The 18,561-nt window shown below is 36.2% G+C and overlaps 1 protein-coding gene across 1 annotated transcript in view; it reads right to left on the minus strand.

Moving 5' to 3' along the window:
• The window catches only part of PLXDC2 (plexin domain containing 2), a 255,655-nt gene that overhangs the window by 14,132 nt on the left and 222,962 nt on the right, over positions 1-18,561 (minus strand). The window contains exons 10-12 of the mRNA XM_027658758.1: positions 13,655-13,715; positions 10,629-10,782; positions 9,109-9,147 (exon numbers count right to left, since the gene is read on the minus strand). Coding sequence (XP_027514559.1) covers positions 9,109-9,147; positions 10,629-10,782; positions 13,655-13,715 — 254 coding nt within the window. The remainder of the gene's footprint in view (positions 1-9,108; positions 9,148-10,628; positions 10,783-13,654; positions 13,716-18,561) is intronic.

Consider the following 18,561-nt stretch of genomic DNA (forward strand, 5'->3'; position numbering starts at 1 on the left):
AATTCTCACCCAAAGGGTCCTTGAAACTCTTACTAGTATTTGTAGCACTATATAGCAAAGGATGTAAGATTCATGAAGGAGACAGGAAAGAAAGGTGACCTGAAAAAAGGTTCCTCTTACTTTCAGATAGCAGAGCCTTTTATTTGACATAGCCATTAATAGTCACTTCGTCCAAGAACAGATGAATTTATGGAAGTCTTAGTTTCTGTTCATGCAGTGTAACAATACTTAGTACTTGTACATATATTTCAAATCAGCATACAAACGGAAATTAAGCAACTGAAAGGCCATCAGGAAGGGCCTGCTTGATTGTATGTCCTTTGGGTTGGGCTATTAATTCCCAGTGATGAGCAGTTAGTTATGTGAGTCATCCTACTGAGAAGTAACTGCCCCCTAAAAGGAGCAGAGGATTCATATCTTGTTTGTCTCATAATTGTCTTTTTGAGAGCTTCATAGTCTTCACTTCAATGTCATAGCAGTGCATCACAAACTGCTTTGTCACTTGTACCCATTTTCAGGCCGATTTGCACTAAATGAGCAATTTGTATTGTTACTATTTTATGATTGAAGGCAGAACATCATGTTCTGCATATTAAAAAATGCTGGACTCCAGCAAAGGTCCTAAGCACTCTGTAAAGGTCATCAGTTTAATCCCTTTTGATCTGATATTTTCTCAGCTTTTAGTACCCGTCTTTGCAAACTAGAACACTGTCTCTTCCAAATAACACAGGTGACAACTGCCTGCCTAGATTTCTAATAGTCTAGGGTGGAGCACTGTGTGGACATCAGTGCAGTGATCAGAATGCCAAATGCAAAAAATAATGAAATAAAATAAATGCTTTTCTTAAATTACAACAAGTGTAAGTAACTTGTAATTTCCATAATCAAGTTCAGTCCATTGACCCCCAGGGCTCAAATACCCATGAGAAATTGATTTCACTCTCTTTGCACAGAGACAATAAACAGTGTTGTCAACTTTGAAAATACTCTTTGTTGCAAAATCAACTGCCAGTTCTTTTAAAAAGCCACCAAGGGAAATAGATGAAAAAACAAGGGTTCAGAAACCTTTTCAGGTGTAGAAATCTTACTAAGATTATCACAGCACATCTGCTGTTCCAGATAAGGCTAAACCCACAGGAGGCTTATGACCAATCCTTTCCCAAAAGGAGTATTCTCAATGGAGCTTTCCCTAAACTTTCCTTAGAAAGCAATTGTTACATACAATATACTCTATAACTTCTCCCCAAACTCTTAGATGCACAAAACTTTTAAGTAGAAGGAGCATATTAACATCTCCAAGGTCAGTCTGCTTCTCATTAGGTGCTGAATGTCAGGACAGAAACAGCAAGTAGTTTTTTTCCCTTATACAAAGGCACAGAATCCAAAAATGAAATAACTGCTCTCTTGCTGGAATTCTGTTTAAAAAACAAAAGTGAAAACACAATAAAAATATTCTCATTGTTTGCAAAATAAACACAAATACTATATAATATTTGATTTAAAATTACTGTATTATGTCTCTAGTTACTTCTGGCTTAGCTTCTTTTGGAGTAGGAAAACAAAGAACCTTAAGGAATTATGAAGGAAAATGTTGCCATGGCCCATGGGGACTGTAATACTGACTTTAACAGAACAAAGTGTACAAACTGGAAATGCTTTAGAGTGTTTGTAAACACATTGTGGATACTTTCTCAACATTATTTTTCTCACAGTTGCATGTTAACCACTGAGATCTGCAAAATAATGAAATACATCTTTTTACATCATCTAAATCTAAGGATTTCAAATAGTTTCTACTGTGATAGTTTTATATATGAGAAAACAAAATTATGATACATACATTTACACCTCTTATGATATGAGATGGAAAAGAGTTTAATTTCCGGAGATCAATATCTCTCTCTGTGAGAGCAGAGATACAAAAAGTTTTACAGGAAAACTGAGGAAAAATAGATGAACTTCTCGTACTTCCTGTCTAGAAAATTTCCTTTATGTAAAGTGACGTGGAACAAAAGGCAAATGAGAGAAAAAAAGGGAGAGATTTATTTGTATGAACTTGGAAAATAACATTTTGTTTTTCCCTGCAAAACCCATGTAATTCCTTTTTACTCTTGCATTTTGGCAAAAAAAATCTAGAAAAACATAATTGAAATTGAACCTGAAATTCAAAGTCACTTATATACACATGCATCTTTAAGGGATAAAATAAGGGATACCTTATATGACTCTCCTGACTGACACAGAACGCCAGCAATATAGGTGATTTAAATAGCAGAAATCAGCCTAAAGATGATAACTCAGTACTGAGCTTTGTTCTTTTCTCCCCTCTTTTTATAAGAAGAACAAATTTTCATGGTAAACCCCTGAATTTGTCAAAAGACATAGGGAAGGACCCCTACAACTTCTTCTCATATAGGAATGTTTTATGATAAAATGAGTATTTGCTGTTAGGTCATGTGGAAGCAATTAGATGAATTTTTAATGTCCATCAAAACCCATGAATTTTTTAGCTGTTTGGTCAGATGAATATGAAACTGGGTATGAGAACACCTGTGCAGCACTACTGGTATAGAAATTCTGGTTTAGTAAGTTGTCAGTGTTTCTGGTATGGTCTTAGTTTTATGGCAAAATTGACCTGGGAACAAGCGCGTGAAAACAGCTCCTACATATGAAGAAGACTGGAAAAACATATAGGTATAACCACATTCAGGTGTAACCATGTCTACAGTACAGACTTACCTATTCTTTTACTCTTATTACTTATGAGTATGCTCTAAATAGATGATGAATCAAAACGGAAACAGAATGTGTGATAGTATTTTCAGAGCCTCCACACAAACATGTCATTTTTCAATAGTTGTAAACTGCAGAACTCCCCTTGCAATGTACACGTTAGGTAATGACTGTTTTGGAGTTGATCGTGATTTTGAAACTGTAGCATGTCCAGCTTAATAAAAATACATTAATTGATTTTACTGATTAAAGTAGATTGTGCCATACTATTAATGCTAATGCAAAATGAGTATCTTATTCTTACATAAAACCCACTATCCTTCAAATACCAGCTTAGGAAATTCAGCTACTTAAATATTATTATTATTATTATTATTATTACTGTGAAATTATTATAGAATCACAGAAACTTGATTATCGTTAAAGAATGCAGCATTTGGGTAACTTCAAACTCACTGTGACAACACAATCTGACTTTGATGTCATCAGAGACTGCAAGTTTTGTAACTCATTCTGTAAAAAATATCTCAGTCGAAATTCCTGACTTGTGGATGGGATTGAGATATACTGAAAGCTGATTTCTTAGCTGCGCGTTTCTACTTCTTGGTTGGGTTCTGGGTACTACATTTGGTAGTTATACAAAACTGATATATAAACAAAGGCATGTACTGCTTAGGAGAGATGCTATTTGAAATATCAGAAATCTATGATAATATATACTTGTATTTTTTTAAGTCATCTAAGCAATTTTCAACCCTTTCCAAGACTTATTCAGTGGTAATAAAACTGTCTGCCAGTGACAGTGTTGGAACGTTCTGACTTTGGGCAAATCAGCTGAATCTGTCAGGTCAAGCCCATCTCTGCTCACTACTATCCAGTGCCTGTCTGACACTCCATGTTACCTGACTCAACCATCCTTACTAACAGAACAGTTCATCTTCCATAACCATCTTTGGATCATTATTAATCTGGTTCCAGCCATCCAGGAACTTCAGGGTGTTTGATAGCAGTTTCTATGTGAGAAATTTCTACAAGTCTTTTGACACCTCCTCTCCATATGTTTGTTCTACTTTTTGGTCAGCCAAAGAGCAGAAACCTTCTCTTGCTGCCTGATCTGGGCCTGCATCTACAGATCCAGGTTCACTCCAGCAGCCCTCTACTCTATTGCCTATGTAATTTCTACCCTGAAAGCTGCATCACTACTATTTACATGACTGTGGGTTTGAGTTAATAGGTTCCTGCAAAAAGGGAGGACATAGGATTTAGGACAGCTGAACACACAGGGTTATAGCCTACAGAGAGCATTAGAGCCTATGGCTCTATTGCCTCAATAGAGCCACTGAATTTTTCCCCTTTTCTGGGCCTCCATTTACATCTGGAATGTGAATCTACCAGGAGGCTCCTTGTTTTATGGAGCAGGTATACGGTTCTCCAAACATAAGCTTTTTCTTGTACATAATGCAGATTTCTGAAAAGATGATTAATGACCTACATATAGTAACTGTGGGAGGGAATAAGGGAAGGAGTACAGGGAAGGAATAATGGAAGTACACTTGGAAGGAGGCTCAGAGGAATATCCATAAAATTTTTCTCTCTACCTCTTTTAAGAATAGCATGCTCTGGGGTTCTCAACTTCTTCACAGTAACGGTGTGTGATTTTCCTGATTTGTGGATTCATTACCTTAGCATTTATTAACATTTTGAGGTTAAACCACTGTTACACTTTACGTAATTTCATGATGATTTATTCAGTTATGGCTTAGCTAATGCTTTAAAAATTGATTTCCAGTTGCATGTAAAAAATGAAAGGTGGTCTTTGAGTGAGAATATTATGAACTGTAACCCACAAATTCTGAATTCAGTATCTGACTGTGCTATCATAATTTTGCAGGACCCAGGGCAACTCAGTAAGTCTCTCCAAGATTGATCAACTTCTTAGTGTAGTAAGTTGATGAAAGTGCATTAATATCAAATCCCTCTGTTTATAGGATGACAGCACTCTAAATGTGTTAGGTAAGGGCTTTCATTCTTCTTCTCTAAAATATGATATAATGCTACAACTGCATTAGTTTTATTTTGAATTGCTTGAGGCCATGGAAGCCATTACAATACTTAGTAGCATCAAGAAGGGGTCATTGTGTAGCTCAGTATTGTACTGTGGAGGACTGTACCGTTTGGCCTGGAAAGGTAGCTGACTCAAATCCAGATGAGCAAAAAGTTACTAGATTTTAAGAATTTCAATTCAGTCAGCCCATTGACTCCACTTGACCACACTGCAAGCAAACACAAGACAATAGCATCAAGCAGGCAGTTCCTCTCTAAAGCGGTGTCTAATGTTTGGAGAGTTACACACCTCCGTGCCCACCACACCTTTCGGAGACAGAACAACTTCAGGTACTACAGTGCAAAATGTCCAACTCTATTAGCCTTCTTTCACTGGACCTTCACAGTTACCCCGGCACACTGATGTCAAAGATGAGTAAGCAGTGCAGAGGAGATTGCAAGAGGTTTCTGGCAGCAAATACTGGGTTAACACTATGTGGAATAGGCAGTTAAAAAGAGAATAGATCACAGGAGCTTTGTGTGCCCTAACTGTCACACTGTTGTAGCACTGTGACATCAACAGGAGCAGATGATAAGATGATAAGATAAAACATTAAGTAATGCAGCCTTGCATTAAAAGTTTATCCAGTTATTTACATGTAGCCCTCCTTAACATCTGCATTTAGAGCTACATGGGTTTTTCATATTAAGCCTTGAGCTTGTACAAAGTCCACAAAACTAATATGTTTAACAAAATCAGCTGTGTGCCTTTACAGCAAAATCCTGGCAACTGTAAGAGTACCATATATCATTTTATATCTGACTTGGATCTGCATATTGGTCATTTGTTATTGAGTTTCCTAATCCCTCAAGCTCAAATTGAACTCTCTATAGCATTAGTGTTAATCCTGTCCATCACTGATGTTAGGATCTAGACCATCTTTGAAAATGTCCGCAAGAGAATAAAAGTAGCAGGACACAGGCATTTCCTAGCACTACTGCTGGGATGAACTTGTTCACAAATAAATAAAATAGCTTTCTCCCCCAGGTGGGTTTTTTTTTTTTGCACAGTTTTCCTTTTTTTGAAACAGTCATTTCTGTACACTTTGATGAATGAGAAGTGCAACATTTTGTCCGACACCTGCTGCCCAAGAGACAAAGACTTTTCTTTTGAGTTTTAAAGCTGAAGGACTGCGAGGGACTCACTGCAATCAAATCGTCACAACAAATTGTCTAAAAAGGTCAAATAAAATGTCTAGATGTGCTGGTCAATCATCTAAATCATCCACCAAAGAGTTCTCAAGAAGAAAATACTACATTACTGGCTAGCCACAGCCAATTGCTCACAATTTTTATGAAAAATTAGGCTTTTAAACTTTTTAGTTGGCTGCGTTGTATTTCAAGAAAAATGAAAAAACAACAGAATCTGCAATTAATAAAAAAAGGTACTTTTTTAGTGCTGGATATATCTTAAAACTTATAAAAGGCTTTTTATTTTAAGGACGACCAAGATACAACAAAAATTGTGATGGTATGCCAGTTGTATTTTAAAATGGTTTAGGCATGTATGTAATAGGCATCTGTCCTGCCTGTAAAGAAAGAGAAACACACACATTTGAAATGTACATTAAGATATGCCACAAAAGATTGTGGGTGAATGACAGGACAGTTGCAAGTGATTTTCTCACGTAATTGAAAGATCAAATCAGTATGACCAGGACACAAAAATTAATTTAAATTTAGTTATTGATTTATAATATTTGGTTTCAAAAGTTCCAGGCAGAGGTGAGATGCAGAATTTCTATGGAATCCTTTTGTTGTACCTAACTAGATATTGACTGCTATCACCCAAGGACACATCAAACTATAGGCAATCATTGATCCAATATAGCTTTGGTTTTCTATTTTAAAAGGTTCCCTTTCATTAGAGTTTTAAAGGATTTAGTGTGAGAAAGTAAAGACCCTGTATTCGTGACCTGGAATAATCTACTCTTTATGAAAGGCTAAGTATAGAGAATCAAAGAATGTGCCTGCAGTTGCAGAGGTTTTATCTGAGTCTAATCTAGGGGTCACTGGAAAATTCAATGCATAATTGAAGATTCATCAAAAAGAACTTCTCAGATTAAAAGCTACATTTACTGTGTGAATGAGAAATCCTGGAGTGTTGCTTTGCTTTTGTGTTGTTTGAAGTAATTTTCATTTTTTTTTAAATTTCAAGAATAAAAGAAGCAGCTCAAGGAAAATGAATAATCGCATCAGGTGTTGGTTTGTCCTCCTAAAATGTAGCAGCTTTCTCAGTGGACATGAATGTTCTGTATTTAAGATAACAAATACTACAAACCCTACATCTCACTCTACCAAGTAGGCCACAGCCATCTATCACTTTCTCTAGTATTCCACATTTTGTTTACTTTTATGGAGTTTTTCTTTTCAGATCTTGGGCAAACAGTAGACAAGTCAAAAAATAATCCTGTTGCAATTCCCAAACTGAAAGAAACTTGGATGTGTTTTATAAACCCTAAATTTTAAATTGTTTTTTATATAACAGCATGTTATTTTGAGCTGTGTTTGAGATGCACATGATGGAGAGCTGCCTAGTCCCACGTTCACCACCTGCCATAGGGCATTAGCTCGTGGGGCAGAGCGTGGGCACAGTTCAGCTGGGAATATGCCTCCTGTACAGAGCAGAACAGGAGAGTGAAGTGCTGACTATTGACCTTTAAGAGCACTGAAGCACTTTTCACAACAAAATAAAAATCAATTTCATTTCCAGAAGAATAAGAGAAAGAATGTTCAGGGACATTCCTATAGAGAAAATGCCTAAAAGTACTACCCTGAACTTACAGATCACCTTATTCCAAGGGATCACTTATGTGTCAAAACAATGTCAAACAGCAACACCACCAACAAATGGACAATTCAATGCCCAGTACAGCATGTGACCAGTTATTATGTGACCACTAACCTGTAGTTAGTGACAGCAAAGTGGTAAGGAAGTGGATGACAACTACCTCCTGTGGAGTGAAAAGATCTCTAATTTGAGGGAAGGAGAAAACAATGGTTGAATATGACTGAAAAATACCAAGAGGAAAACAGACCAACTTGCTAAGTTGCCTCTGCACTCTGTTTTTTCAAAACTTGAATAATTCTCCGTGAGGGTCCTGAGAAACCACTACACCCCACCTTTCTGGGCTGCTGCACCTGGTACCTCCGCCCACGATGCTGGTGTCTCCATGTAAGCTCAGGTCCGAACTTAAGCTACATTGTAGATGAACCTGTACTCAGTTCCATCTTTGATCTTGTCTCCTGGACCAATGCTGAAGGTAGCTTGTCTCATGGCCCATTGTCCATGGGCCATGTCTCCGTGGATGGACCTTGGAGTTGTCTTTCCTTTTGCTACTGACCAGAATCTCTGTATGGACCTGGTTCATCACCTCACTTCCTCTGGGACTGCTGATGGGTCCTGCCTGAACTGTGCTGTTGGTTGCTGTCCCTGGCCTGCTACCTTGCTGCTCCTTTGTTGCCTTGCCAGCCTGGCTTCCTACCTTGACCCTGGGTCTGCACTGTTTCTGCAGACTCAGTTGAGGGTGACTAGACCATCACAGGGTTCACCACAGTTGCTTCCCCTGAGCTGCTGGACTAACCCTGCGCCCTGCCTGTGCCTGCTGCTATGCTTGGCTGCCTGTTCCCCTGACCCATGAGAGAAGCTTGGTGCTCCCTGCTTGGAAAGGCAATCAGAGCCAATAATATTCCCCTATATATCAGTGGAAATATAATTTATTTCAATTTGCTCAAAAATTCATCCTCTGGTTTGATAGACCATTCTGAAGGCAGCAGAAATCAAGCCAAATCTTATATTTCACTTCATCAAGTTCTAGATTGGCAGTGAACACAGACACAGGTCTGTGTTCACAACCCAGTCCTGTTCTAACTAATAAGGGAAGGAAAATTCTCATCCACTTCAAAGCGAGAAGGAACAAACCTCAGGTCTCAGTCCTTGAACCAAAAAGAAGATGACAAAAGCTGTCCCCTGCAGAGCATATAACCAATAACTGTTACAGTTAAAAATTTACTTGATATGTCCATACATGGAAGTTAATTAAACCTGGGTTTTTTAATAGAATTATAAGCAGAGTTGTAAATATTTAAGTTTCCTAAGCAGTTTTGAAGCTTATTTGCCCTCCTTCTCTTGCACACAGATGCAGAAGGCTAAAGTCCTATTGGAGTCTGGTGAAAAACTATTTCTACAATTTGATTTTGATTAGTGAAGTTCAGTGGGGTATAATCTGACAAATTACTGCCACTACTTACAGAAAAAAATAAATCTCTTACCTCCATTATCTTTTAGGTGCAGTGCAATCTTGGTGTCATCTATAAAGGAAATTCAGAGTTAGTTAAAGGAAAATGCATTTTTCTAGGTCATGAGTCATTTTAGGAATCAGTTTCTAATGTCAAAGAAATTCCACAGCTAGAAAATTATTTGGTACTCAACTCAATGAGAAGTAGATTATGGTGTTTCTTACACTGAGCATTACCTCACCTCCTTACCACTAAAAAAATCATTTATGAGAGTGTACAGGAGGATTCAAAATACTGGTAAATAAGGGTACTAGAATCTGTCTCATAATGTTTACAAATATTTCATTTATGTTACATGTTCATACAGATCTTGAGCATTCTGTCATATTAAGGATTATATGACCCAACATATGATAATAAAGTAAGACATTTACTTAGTTCCTCTTCTAAGAATCATGAAAAAGTCTACCAATATTAAATCATATTTATTTCCATATTCCTCTTCTTCTTGTGAATTTTAATGAACAAAATGCCAGGGAATATTCCTTTTAATGCAGTCCAAACGCTGTACCGACAGTTTCTAAACTTTTATCGGTGCAAACAAAACCAGACTTTCTTATCAGTAGATTCCCACTTTGAAATGCCTTCAGCTCAAATTTTCCTGTCAGAGGCCACTTGGAAAATTTGCCTGTGCTTAGTACCTTTTCTTCTGTTAACATACAGTGTCAACAGACAGACGCAAACACACTTTATAGATAGATGTTCTTTGATTGATCTGATATAACTTTCCTGCCCAGTTGCATTTTCTCCCAAAGCAGGAAAGCAGGATATCCCAAAACCAAAAAGGCAAGATTTAAGTAGCCAGTGGAACAAGGATAAGAACTGACGCACCATCACTTACCCAGTTAATTCTGTTCAGAATCTTAGAGAAACTATTTCACAATAACAGTGAGCACTACATGAAAAAAACAGTGTCAACTGACTGAAAAAAAACAAACGGGCATATTTCAAAGACGTTTTTAATTTGGATTATCTATAATTTTCACTTGGCTAAATAGAATACCTAAAGGAATTAAAAATCCATTAAGTCTGTAGTGGGAGTTGCTTCACTAACTTTAATAGGGCTCTCTACTACTGCTATTTCAGCAGGTTTGGACTATGGCTTGATAGCAAAGGAATATGAAAAACTCATTGTAATCTCAGGTTTTCCAGAAGTCTGCCTGACTTGCCTTTGTTTCTCCAGCATCACCCCCTCCTCCAGCCCTCATCCCCTTGCACCTTACTATTGCAAGAGTGAGTTGCAAATTAAAACCTGTACCAGATATTGCCTTGACTGCGATTTCCAACTGCTTCCGCTGCCTCAGAGAAAAAAGGTCAACACGAACACACATACTTAAAGGAAATAAATTTCTTTTTGACTTCTAAATGACTTGTTTGCACTATAGAATAGTGCATTGTATACACACCACCTTCTGTGGGAAAGGAAATAAATTTCTTTTTGACTTCTAAAGGACTTATTTGCACTACAGAATAATGCACTGTATACACGCCACCTTCTGTGGGCAGGCTAGTTGGAAGGTGGGAAGTGGTGGATCCTCTGGTGGTTGTTAAAACTCTGAACCTTGTGGTGGTTGGCAGAAGGGTGGTGGTGGAGTATGGAGGTGTTTCAGTTGTGTCTATATTCTTCTCACAGATCTTATCTTTTGCCTGTGGGGAAACATTAGAAACAAAGAAGAGAAAATTAAAGTGGAGACTGCCACTGAATGAAGAACTTAAGCATGGACAAACTGCTGGAATAAAGTGAATTATAACAGAAACCCTAAATCAAGAAATTTCAAGAGCTTTTTCTTTTAATTTTCTTTTTTTTTTTCCTTTGAAGTGCTCTACACTGCATTCAGTAACACGTATTTTTTTTCATTTATCTGTAAAATTTACAACTCTCAGTTGTTAATGACAAGGCTTCAAAGTCTTCCCAAATATTCAAGTATGTTATTATTTTAACATCTAAGATTATAATTCATATTTTTACTCTTCTATAATGAAAGCTCACTGCCATCAATACAGGTGCCATAACATATGTTGAAAAGGATATGTGGGAATTAAACTGTAACTCTTTGTAGTGAACAATGTGTAGTTAAGTGGAGCATTTAATTTGGCTTTGTATGAGGTTATCACGGAAGAACACACATACATGTGTAAAATGTGTGCATGTATTCTGCCTATAGAATATTTATTTACTACAACAGAGCAAAACATTCACTATATGGCTATTAATTCTACATAATATTAAAATATCATGTATTATTTGTATCTATAACAATTATTATACAAAATATATTCTAAATATAAACTATAAGAATAATAATGAAGAAAATTATTGTAATATATTAACACACTATAAATAATAGTCATCATCATCTAATAATTTAACTTTTATTTTCATGGGCAAATGTTTTGATACAAATCTTGCGTCTGTTTTTTTTTTTTTTTAATTTCTGGACATTTTTTAAATTCTGCAGATGTAATGAATAATTCCTTTTATGGATCACACAGATTTGAAGGAAAATACATCCAACTAACCTGCAGCAAATACGGGAACTGCACTTAACTCCTGCTGTCCTCATTCATTTTCATAAGAAGTGGAGTCCCGCAAAGCCTGTTCATTTTATTGAGATCTGACTGTCAAAACCCAGTGGGTCCTGTCTTCCTTTTAATATGCACAGGTATTTTATTATCCTTTGTTTTACCAAAAACAATATATTACATTAAAGAAAGGTATCAGTGCCTGCAGGACAACTATTCAAATTTCTTTGTGTTTTTTCTTGAAAACTACTGGTAGTTTCACTGATGCAATTAAATAAAAATTTAGTTCAAAATATATATTACAAATAAAGAAACCCTGTTATGAGAATCCCCTATATTCATCCTCTTTAGTGAAGGCATCTAAATTTAACCATTGTATGTTAATTATTGATCCTTCATTGAACTCTAGCAGTCAGCTCAGGCGTAATTCTGGAAGATGCTAAGTAAGCTGTTGCTTCTACTCCAGAGCCTGAAAGCTGGACAGTGAACTGCAACCAAACAGACTGAAACTTTGCAAATTAACTTATTAGTTTCTCAGATACACGTGGTGTATCGATAATTTCCTCTCAGATCGTGTACTGAACCTTGGAGCACTAGCTGGACTGAAACAAGAAAGGAAAAGCAGAATGGGATGCTACTGTCCTGCAGAAAGCATTTTTTGGGTAACTTCATTTACAAGCACAACTGAGTCCTAGCTAATTATAATTGGATTAAAGCCATACAAAGGTCATGTACTATAATAACACACACTCCCACTAACTTTTGTCTTATGTCCTTGAAGAGGTTGCTCTTCACAGAAATTTTGTTCTTAAATCAGCAGATTACAAACTGTAAAGCTGAAGCTTCAAGGCTATGTAACAAGGCAGTAAGTAGGATGCAGTTATTTTGCAATTACAGTTATAAGAAAAAAAATAATTCTTCCATTAGTCTGGATTTATGCCATCACTTCTCTTTGCTTCTACTGAGAATAAAACAGAATGTGCTTTTCTAACTAGACACGTGGGGCTTTGTTTTGCCCTGAGTTTCACCTGACATTACACTTCAGAAGGTCTATGTTGCTGAAACTCATGAGAAAATTTAGCCCCTTCAGCAAAAATTGAAAAATAACTGCTCTTTTTTTATGGCCATCAGGAGATTAAAAGTGTCACAAATTAATTTGTTCCTATTACCACAATCCCCAAATGAGAAATAAGAAAAATGAAAAAAACCCCAAACAAACTCCCAAACTAAAAGTCCTTATAAAGGGAGGACACTGGAAAAGAAACACCAGCAGTATATTTATATATGTGTCTTGAAAATGAACTGCTCTGGTTTAGGAGTACCCCAAATAACTTTCAGAGGAGGTTTATAGTCCCTGTTTGACAGCCTGCCACTACCACAATCAGGTATCTTTCTCATCCTCTCACTGCCTCCCCATGAAAGGAAATTCAAATGCCCTGTAGGTTGGTTGTGTGAGGGCTTTTAAATTTTTTTTTTAATTTTTATTTTATCTCTTTGAATTCATCTGTGTAATGTCTTCTGTACTATATGATTTGACCAGATTTCATAATCAAAATACAATGCCAGTTTTGCACTCAAAATTACTCTAGTTTTTTGAGGTGAGGAACATCACAGTTTCTTCCCCTTTCCCAGCAAATTCAGAGATCTAAAGGAAAATCAGCACAGGGACACTGTTTTGGAGTAGGCTTTTTTTTTTCTCCTTTTTTTTGTTTGTTTTGTTGCTTCTATTGTTAATTTAATTTTAAAAAATTATTTAAAGTATTTTCTCAAGGATAAAAATTCAATTTATATCCATTTTATTCTACCAAATGGAGAGTGAAATTGCTCAGTCTATTCTTTTTTATTATGTATTATAGCATTTCCCCTGAATAATAAAGATAATTATAGAATGTCTTTGGCCTTGAAACCATGCTTCATAAGCTGAAGAATTTAATCAAAAGCATCATATCTATATAAGTTGCCTCTGATGGGCTGAGGATGTAAACTACTCACATACCTCTTCAGGGCAGCCACTGTCTACCCAGTCTTGCCGGTGACGGTCAAATCCACTGGAGCATCTTTAAATGATGAAATACATAGAAGTTGTTCCAATGGAAATAGGAGGAAAATAAGAATAAGAAAGGAAGGGAGAGGAACAGAAGAGAGTGACAGAAAGAATAAGTAAATGATGTGATTTAAAATTCATATGATTTATGTCGTATCACTTTTATTCAAGATACTGTTTGTTACACTATGAGTCACTCCTTTAATCCACTTCTTTGAAAGGTGCTTCAATGAATGAAGTTTTACTTTAGATTTTTCAATTTATTTATAGCTTTTAAATAGGAGTATGTTCCTTCCACTGGCTAATTATTCTTAAGACTGCACTGACCCACAGGATTTTTAAGTTTGATGTCAACCATACGGATGTACATTGGTTTAGTTATTTTTTGTCCAGAATTTGCCAGGAAAAATTAATCCCACAAAGGATGCAGTGAACCAGTCACTGTTTTTTCAGTCAAAGTGATCTGAGACATCAAAATACACATATACCAGTGTGATCAGTGCTCACAGCTCCTCCAAACACTCTTCACTACAATTAGAGAATACCATATAGCTGCTTCTACCTCTTCACTAGATGCAGAAAAATTAAATTGTGTGCACATTTCTTATCAAATTAGGTGGGTCTAATATACCTGTCTACAATATTCTTTCTCATTTGCAATATGTAACAAAGAAATTTTTAAGAAACTTAACACTTCAGTATAATGACTCCCTTGGCAATCCCCATCTCACAAGAGTGTTATCAGTGGTTATAAAGTTAGGTTTTCCTAGACAACATCACAAACAGAAAGCATTATTAAAATGACAAGCAAATAACTAAAGAATGATGTTCAACTTTGAAAAAGATTCTTCCCAGTTAGGGTGCTTTTTATTTTGGAGGGTTTGCTTTTTTTTTTTTTTTTCCTGCATTCATTTCCTGCAGTATTTTGTTATGAGACAAGGTGATGCCATTGTACAACTAACAACTTTCTTGCTGTCATTTAATAAGACTAGACAAGGAAATAAGGCCACTGTTATGGTTAGCTATATTTAAGAGGTAATTTTTTGTTCTCAAAGAATTGAAAGATGAAAAGACATGCCAAGTACTACCCTACTTCAACCAAGGTAAACAGATGCATTTAGAAGAATGGAACAGTGGAATTATTTTTACAGTAATAGAGGATGTTACAAGAAGATGTAAACAATGTTAACAACATGCTTGGGATAAGACACTTCTCCATATGGTTATTCTGAGCACAATATATAATGTCTTTGAGAAAAGTTTTTGAGAAAATGTTCATTTTTTTTGTTATACTTGCACTGATCCACATTCCACCATTCGCAATATTACCAAAAAAAGTACCCCAACACTAACAGGTGTCAATTATCATACACTCTGTAGCAACTGACTTCTCCAAAAACCTACAGCAGTAATGAAGAAAGATGTCCAAACAAGAAATGTGTTCCAAAGAAACAGAGATCTCCTTCTCAATGCATGAGGCCCCCAGCATAGGTAGGACATGGACCTGCTGGAGCAGGTCCAGAAGAGGGCCACAAAGATGATCACAGGATTGGAGTATCTCTCCTATGAAGACAGGCTGAGAGAATTTGGGTTGTTCAGCCTGGAGACAAGAAGTCTCTGGGAAAACCTTATAGCAAACTTTCAATACTTAAAGAGGGCTTGTAAAAAAGATGGAGAGAGATCTTTTATTAAAGCCTGTAGTGACAGAACAAGGGGCAATGGTTTTAAATTGAAAGAGAATAGATTTATATCGGACATAAGGAAGAAATTTTGTTTCAATGATGCTGATGCGTCACTGGAACAGATTACCAAAAGAAGTTGTGAATGCCCCATTGGAAGTGTTCAAGGTCCAGTTGGATGGGGCTTTTTGCAACCTTGCATTCAGTGCAAGATGCCCCTGCCCATGTCAGACTGGATAATCTTTAAAGGTCCCTTCCAACCCAAAACATTCCATGAATAAAGGTCACTGCAAAAAGTGTTTTCTTGATGAAGGTTGAATGAATCAGTGCTATGCTGGGAGCTGAGTGCTGCTTCTCCATCTCTGTGGTGTTCTGTCGCCATGAATGTTTGAAAGAAGCAGGAAAATCTTACTAAGCAAGAAGAAATGATGACATGACATTCCAGGTATGAATATGACATATTTTTTTTAGTCTCTCCTACTTTTCTCTGAAGTTTGAAGAACTTCATTAGCAACTTCTGTGTCCATTTCAAATCTAACTGTACTTAGAGCTAGTAAGGATTAACAAACTTTTATCCTAGATTTTATCTTGTATCTAAGTGGTTTCCAATTTAAGGTTCCAAAGATTAAATGAATAAAAATGTATCCTAGGTGCACTCATTTACAGTCCTTAAATATTTTCTTACAAACTACTGAATTATGGTGGTGACTAACATTGCTGGGGTTAATTTCTTTTTCCTAGGCATTAACAAACTACCAAAGATTGAGTGCAACATTTAAGGACTTGGAATGCCTCTTTCAAACATGTGAGGCACTCTTGAGATGTCTCTTTCTTAAAAAACATTACATTAAACCCTGAACACTGTTTATTTAACATTTCCTACTGATGCACAGTGAGTCCAAACAATATTATCAGAAAGCAGCTTTATCAGGAATGAGATAGGCTCCAGGCAAACCTGTTTGTAAACTTCCTTTGAGGCATATATCACGAGATGTCAGCTGCAGCAGCTTCTATTATTGCTGTGCTGTTGATTTAGAACTCTGGAAACTGGCATTTCAGCGCACCACCCGCTTTACTGATTGCGTTTTGTAGCATGGTGATAATTCCCTGTTTCCATTAAAACATTGGAGCAGATTTGATTAGCTATGCTGTTTATGCCATCTGTCAACATGGTTATTTTATAATAACTTCATTTTCAAGTGATGACCGAACTCAGCTCCTAGGAAAGCAATAATAAAGATGTTCTAGGAAATGAGAATATGGACATTCATGAAAGGTAAGGAATTTCAGGATTTGTGTAGAACGTTGGAGTACTGGTTCAGGGAGGAAAGAGAGAATTAACGTGTCTGCATGTGTAGCAAAGACAATTTGGCATAACTGATGCAGCTGAGTCCAAATAGCAAGAAAGCTGTCAAAAGCCTTTCAGTGAGCTGTGTGTAGCCAGAAAGGAGTTGGAGATGCCATCCTATCTACCAAATGCCATTTACTGGTATTTGGCAGGGAATATTTAAAAGATGTGTTCATGCAGTATATGATGGCTGCATCTCTTTGAAGAGAGTTCAATAAGGATTAATAATAATGAATCAGATAACCTGTATACAGAAAATTCATCAAGGTTTATCATATAAGGCTAAAAACATAACAGAAAATTATTGAGAAGGAAAGTGACAAAGTCTATACAGAAAAATCTTTTCACTAGGTTGAGCTGGTATAATACAATCAAGAGCATTAAAATGCACAACACTTGTCCTTTAAACCTACCATTCCCTATTTTTTTTGGCTCTGTAGGAGTATGTAAAGAATGGATCCCTGGGACTGAAGGGCATTCCAGAAATCTGAAATGATTTTGTAAATACCATGTAATGATTTAGTTCAGTTAAAATGCTTATTGACTCAGCTAAATAAAAGGTTAATCAGGAAAATTAAAAAGGCTTTCCTGCCTTTAACCATTAAAGAAGGACCATCACATTATGAAAAGACTAAAGCACTTGCTAGAATATTTGCATTACTAGAAGAATTAGAACATTTTAAAGTGGAATTTCTTTTCAAGTTGAAATAGGAAGCAAAATATAAATAAATAAATGATATATTAAAACCCCTAAACTGGAGGTCATGAACTTTGTGTCTGTCCAACTGAAAAATAATCCTAATCATAAAGTGATTTTTGGAGGAAAAAAGATTTATCTTTGTGCTGTGTCTGGTTTTGCCTCTCTTTACCACAGAACAGGCTCCAAATTGTTCTTTCATCCTTCAAATATTACTTTCTTGTCACACTGTGCTGTCTGGGCAAAGACTGAATTTTCGTGCCTTTATTATTTTCCACTTTCAGATGCAGAACTTTATCACAGCTTGAAATGCTTATGAGGTTCTGGTGAAGTGTCACTGCGAGTGACTGTAGTATGCATTTGTAAGGTATTTGAATGGTATTTGTGCTTATCACCTAGTTCAATACACCCAGTTATACATCTGAATTCAGGAATAAGTGTGTTCTCTGTATTTATCCTTTACTTAAACATTACTTAATGAAACTGTACTTTAGAACAGGATGACAATTTGATTAGTCAGAAGATTTGCTCCCACTTTGCTGTTGTAGAGTAAGAATAGCTAAGATGACTAGCTTAATAAAAGGATTTTAAACATATGGCACTACAAACAGCTTGTACTATTTTAATGTTTATGACAAATTTGAATATAATTACTAAGGCATAGTTAATAGTCAATGCAGCACTGAATTCCATCATTGTCTTAAGATTATGTACTTAAAATTTAAAACATTCAGGTGATGATAAGGAGGATCAGAGTGGCATAAAGTCCAGCGTCTATCTTCAGCCTGAGAAGGGTTCCACAATTCTATGGGATGGAAAGTTTGGAAAAATATAGCTACATGTTCTGTAATGTACTCCTGCAATATCATATAAACATAGAAGTGAACAGTGTTAAAACCCGAGCTGTTATTTTACAGAAAAAGACTGAACATGAGTAAGCCTCAATATTTGTAACTCTGACACAACATTTGAATAGGCAGTAGGAAATAAGGACACCCATAGGGAATTCTTTCTGTTGAAAGAGGCTAAGAATAAAAGTGGGATAAAAGAAGTAAGTAGTTTTATTTCCAATTCAACTAGAAAGAAAAGAAAAAATTGTGGTTAAAGGAAGACTTGGCAAAGTTCTGATTAAAGA

Source organism: Corapipo altera, unplaced genomic scaffold, assembly GCF_003945725.1.
Source record: "Corapipo altera isolate COAL_440 unplaced genomic scaffold, ASM394572v1 63, whole genome shotgun sequence".
Taxonomy (NCBI): Eukaryota; Metazoa; Chordata; class Aves; order Passeriformes; family Pipridae; genus Corapipo; species Corapipo altera.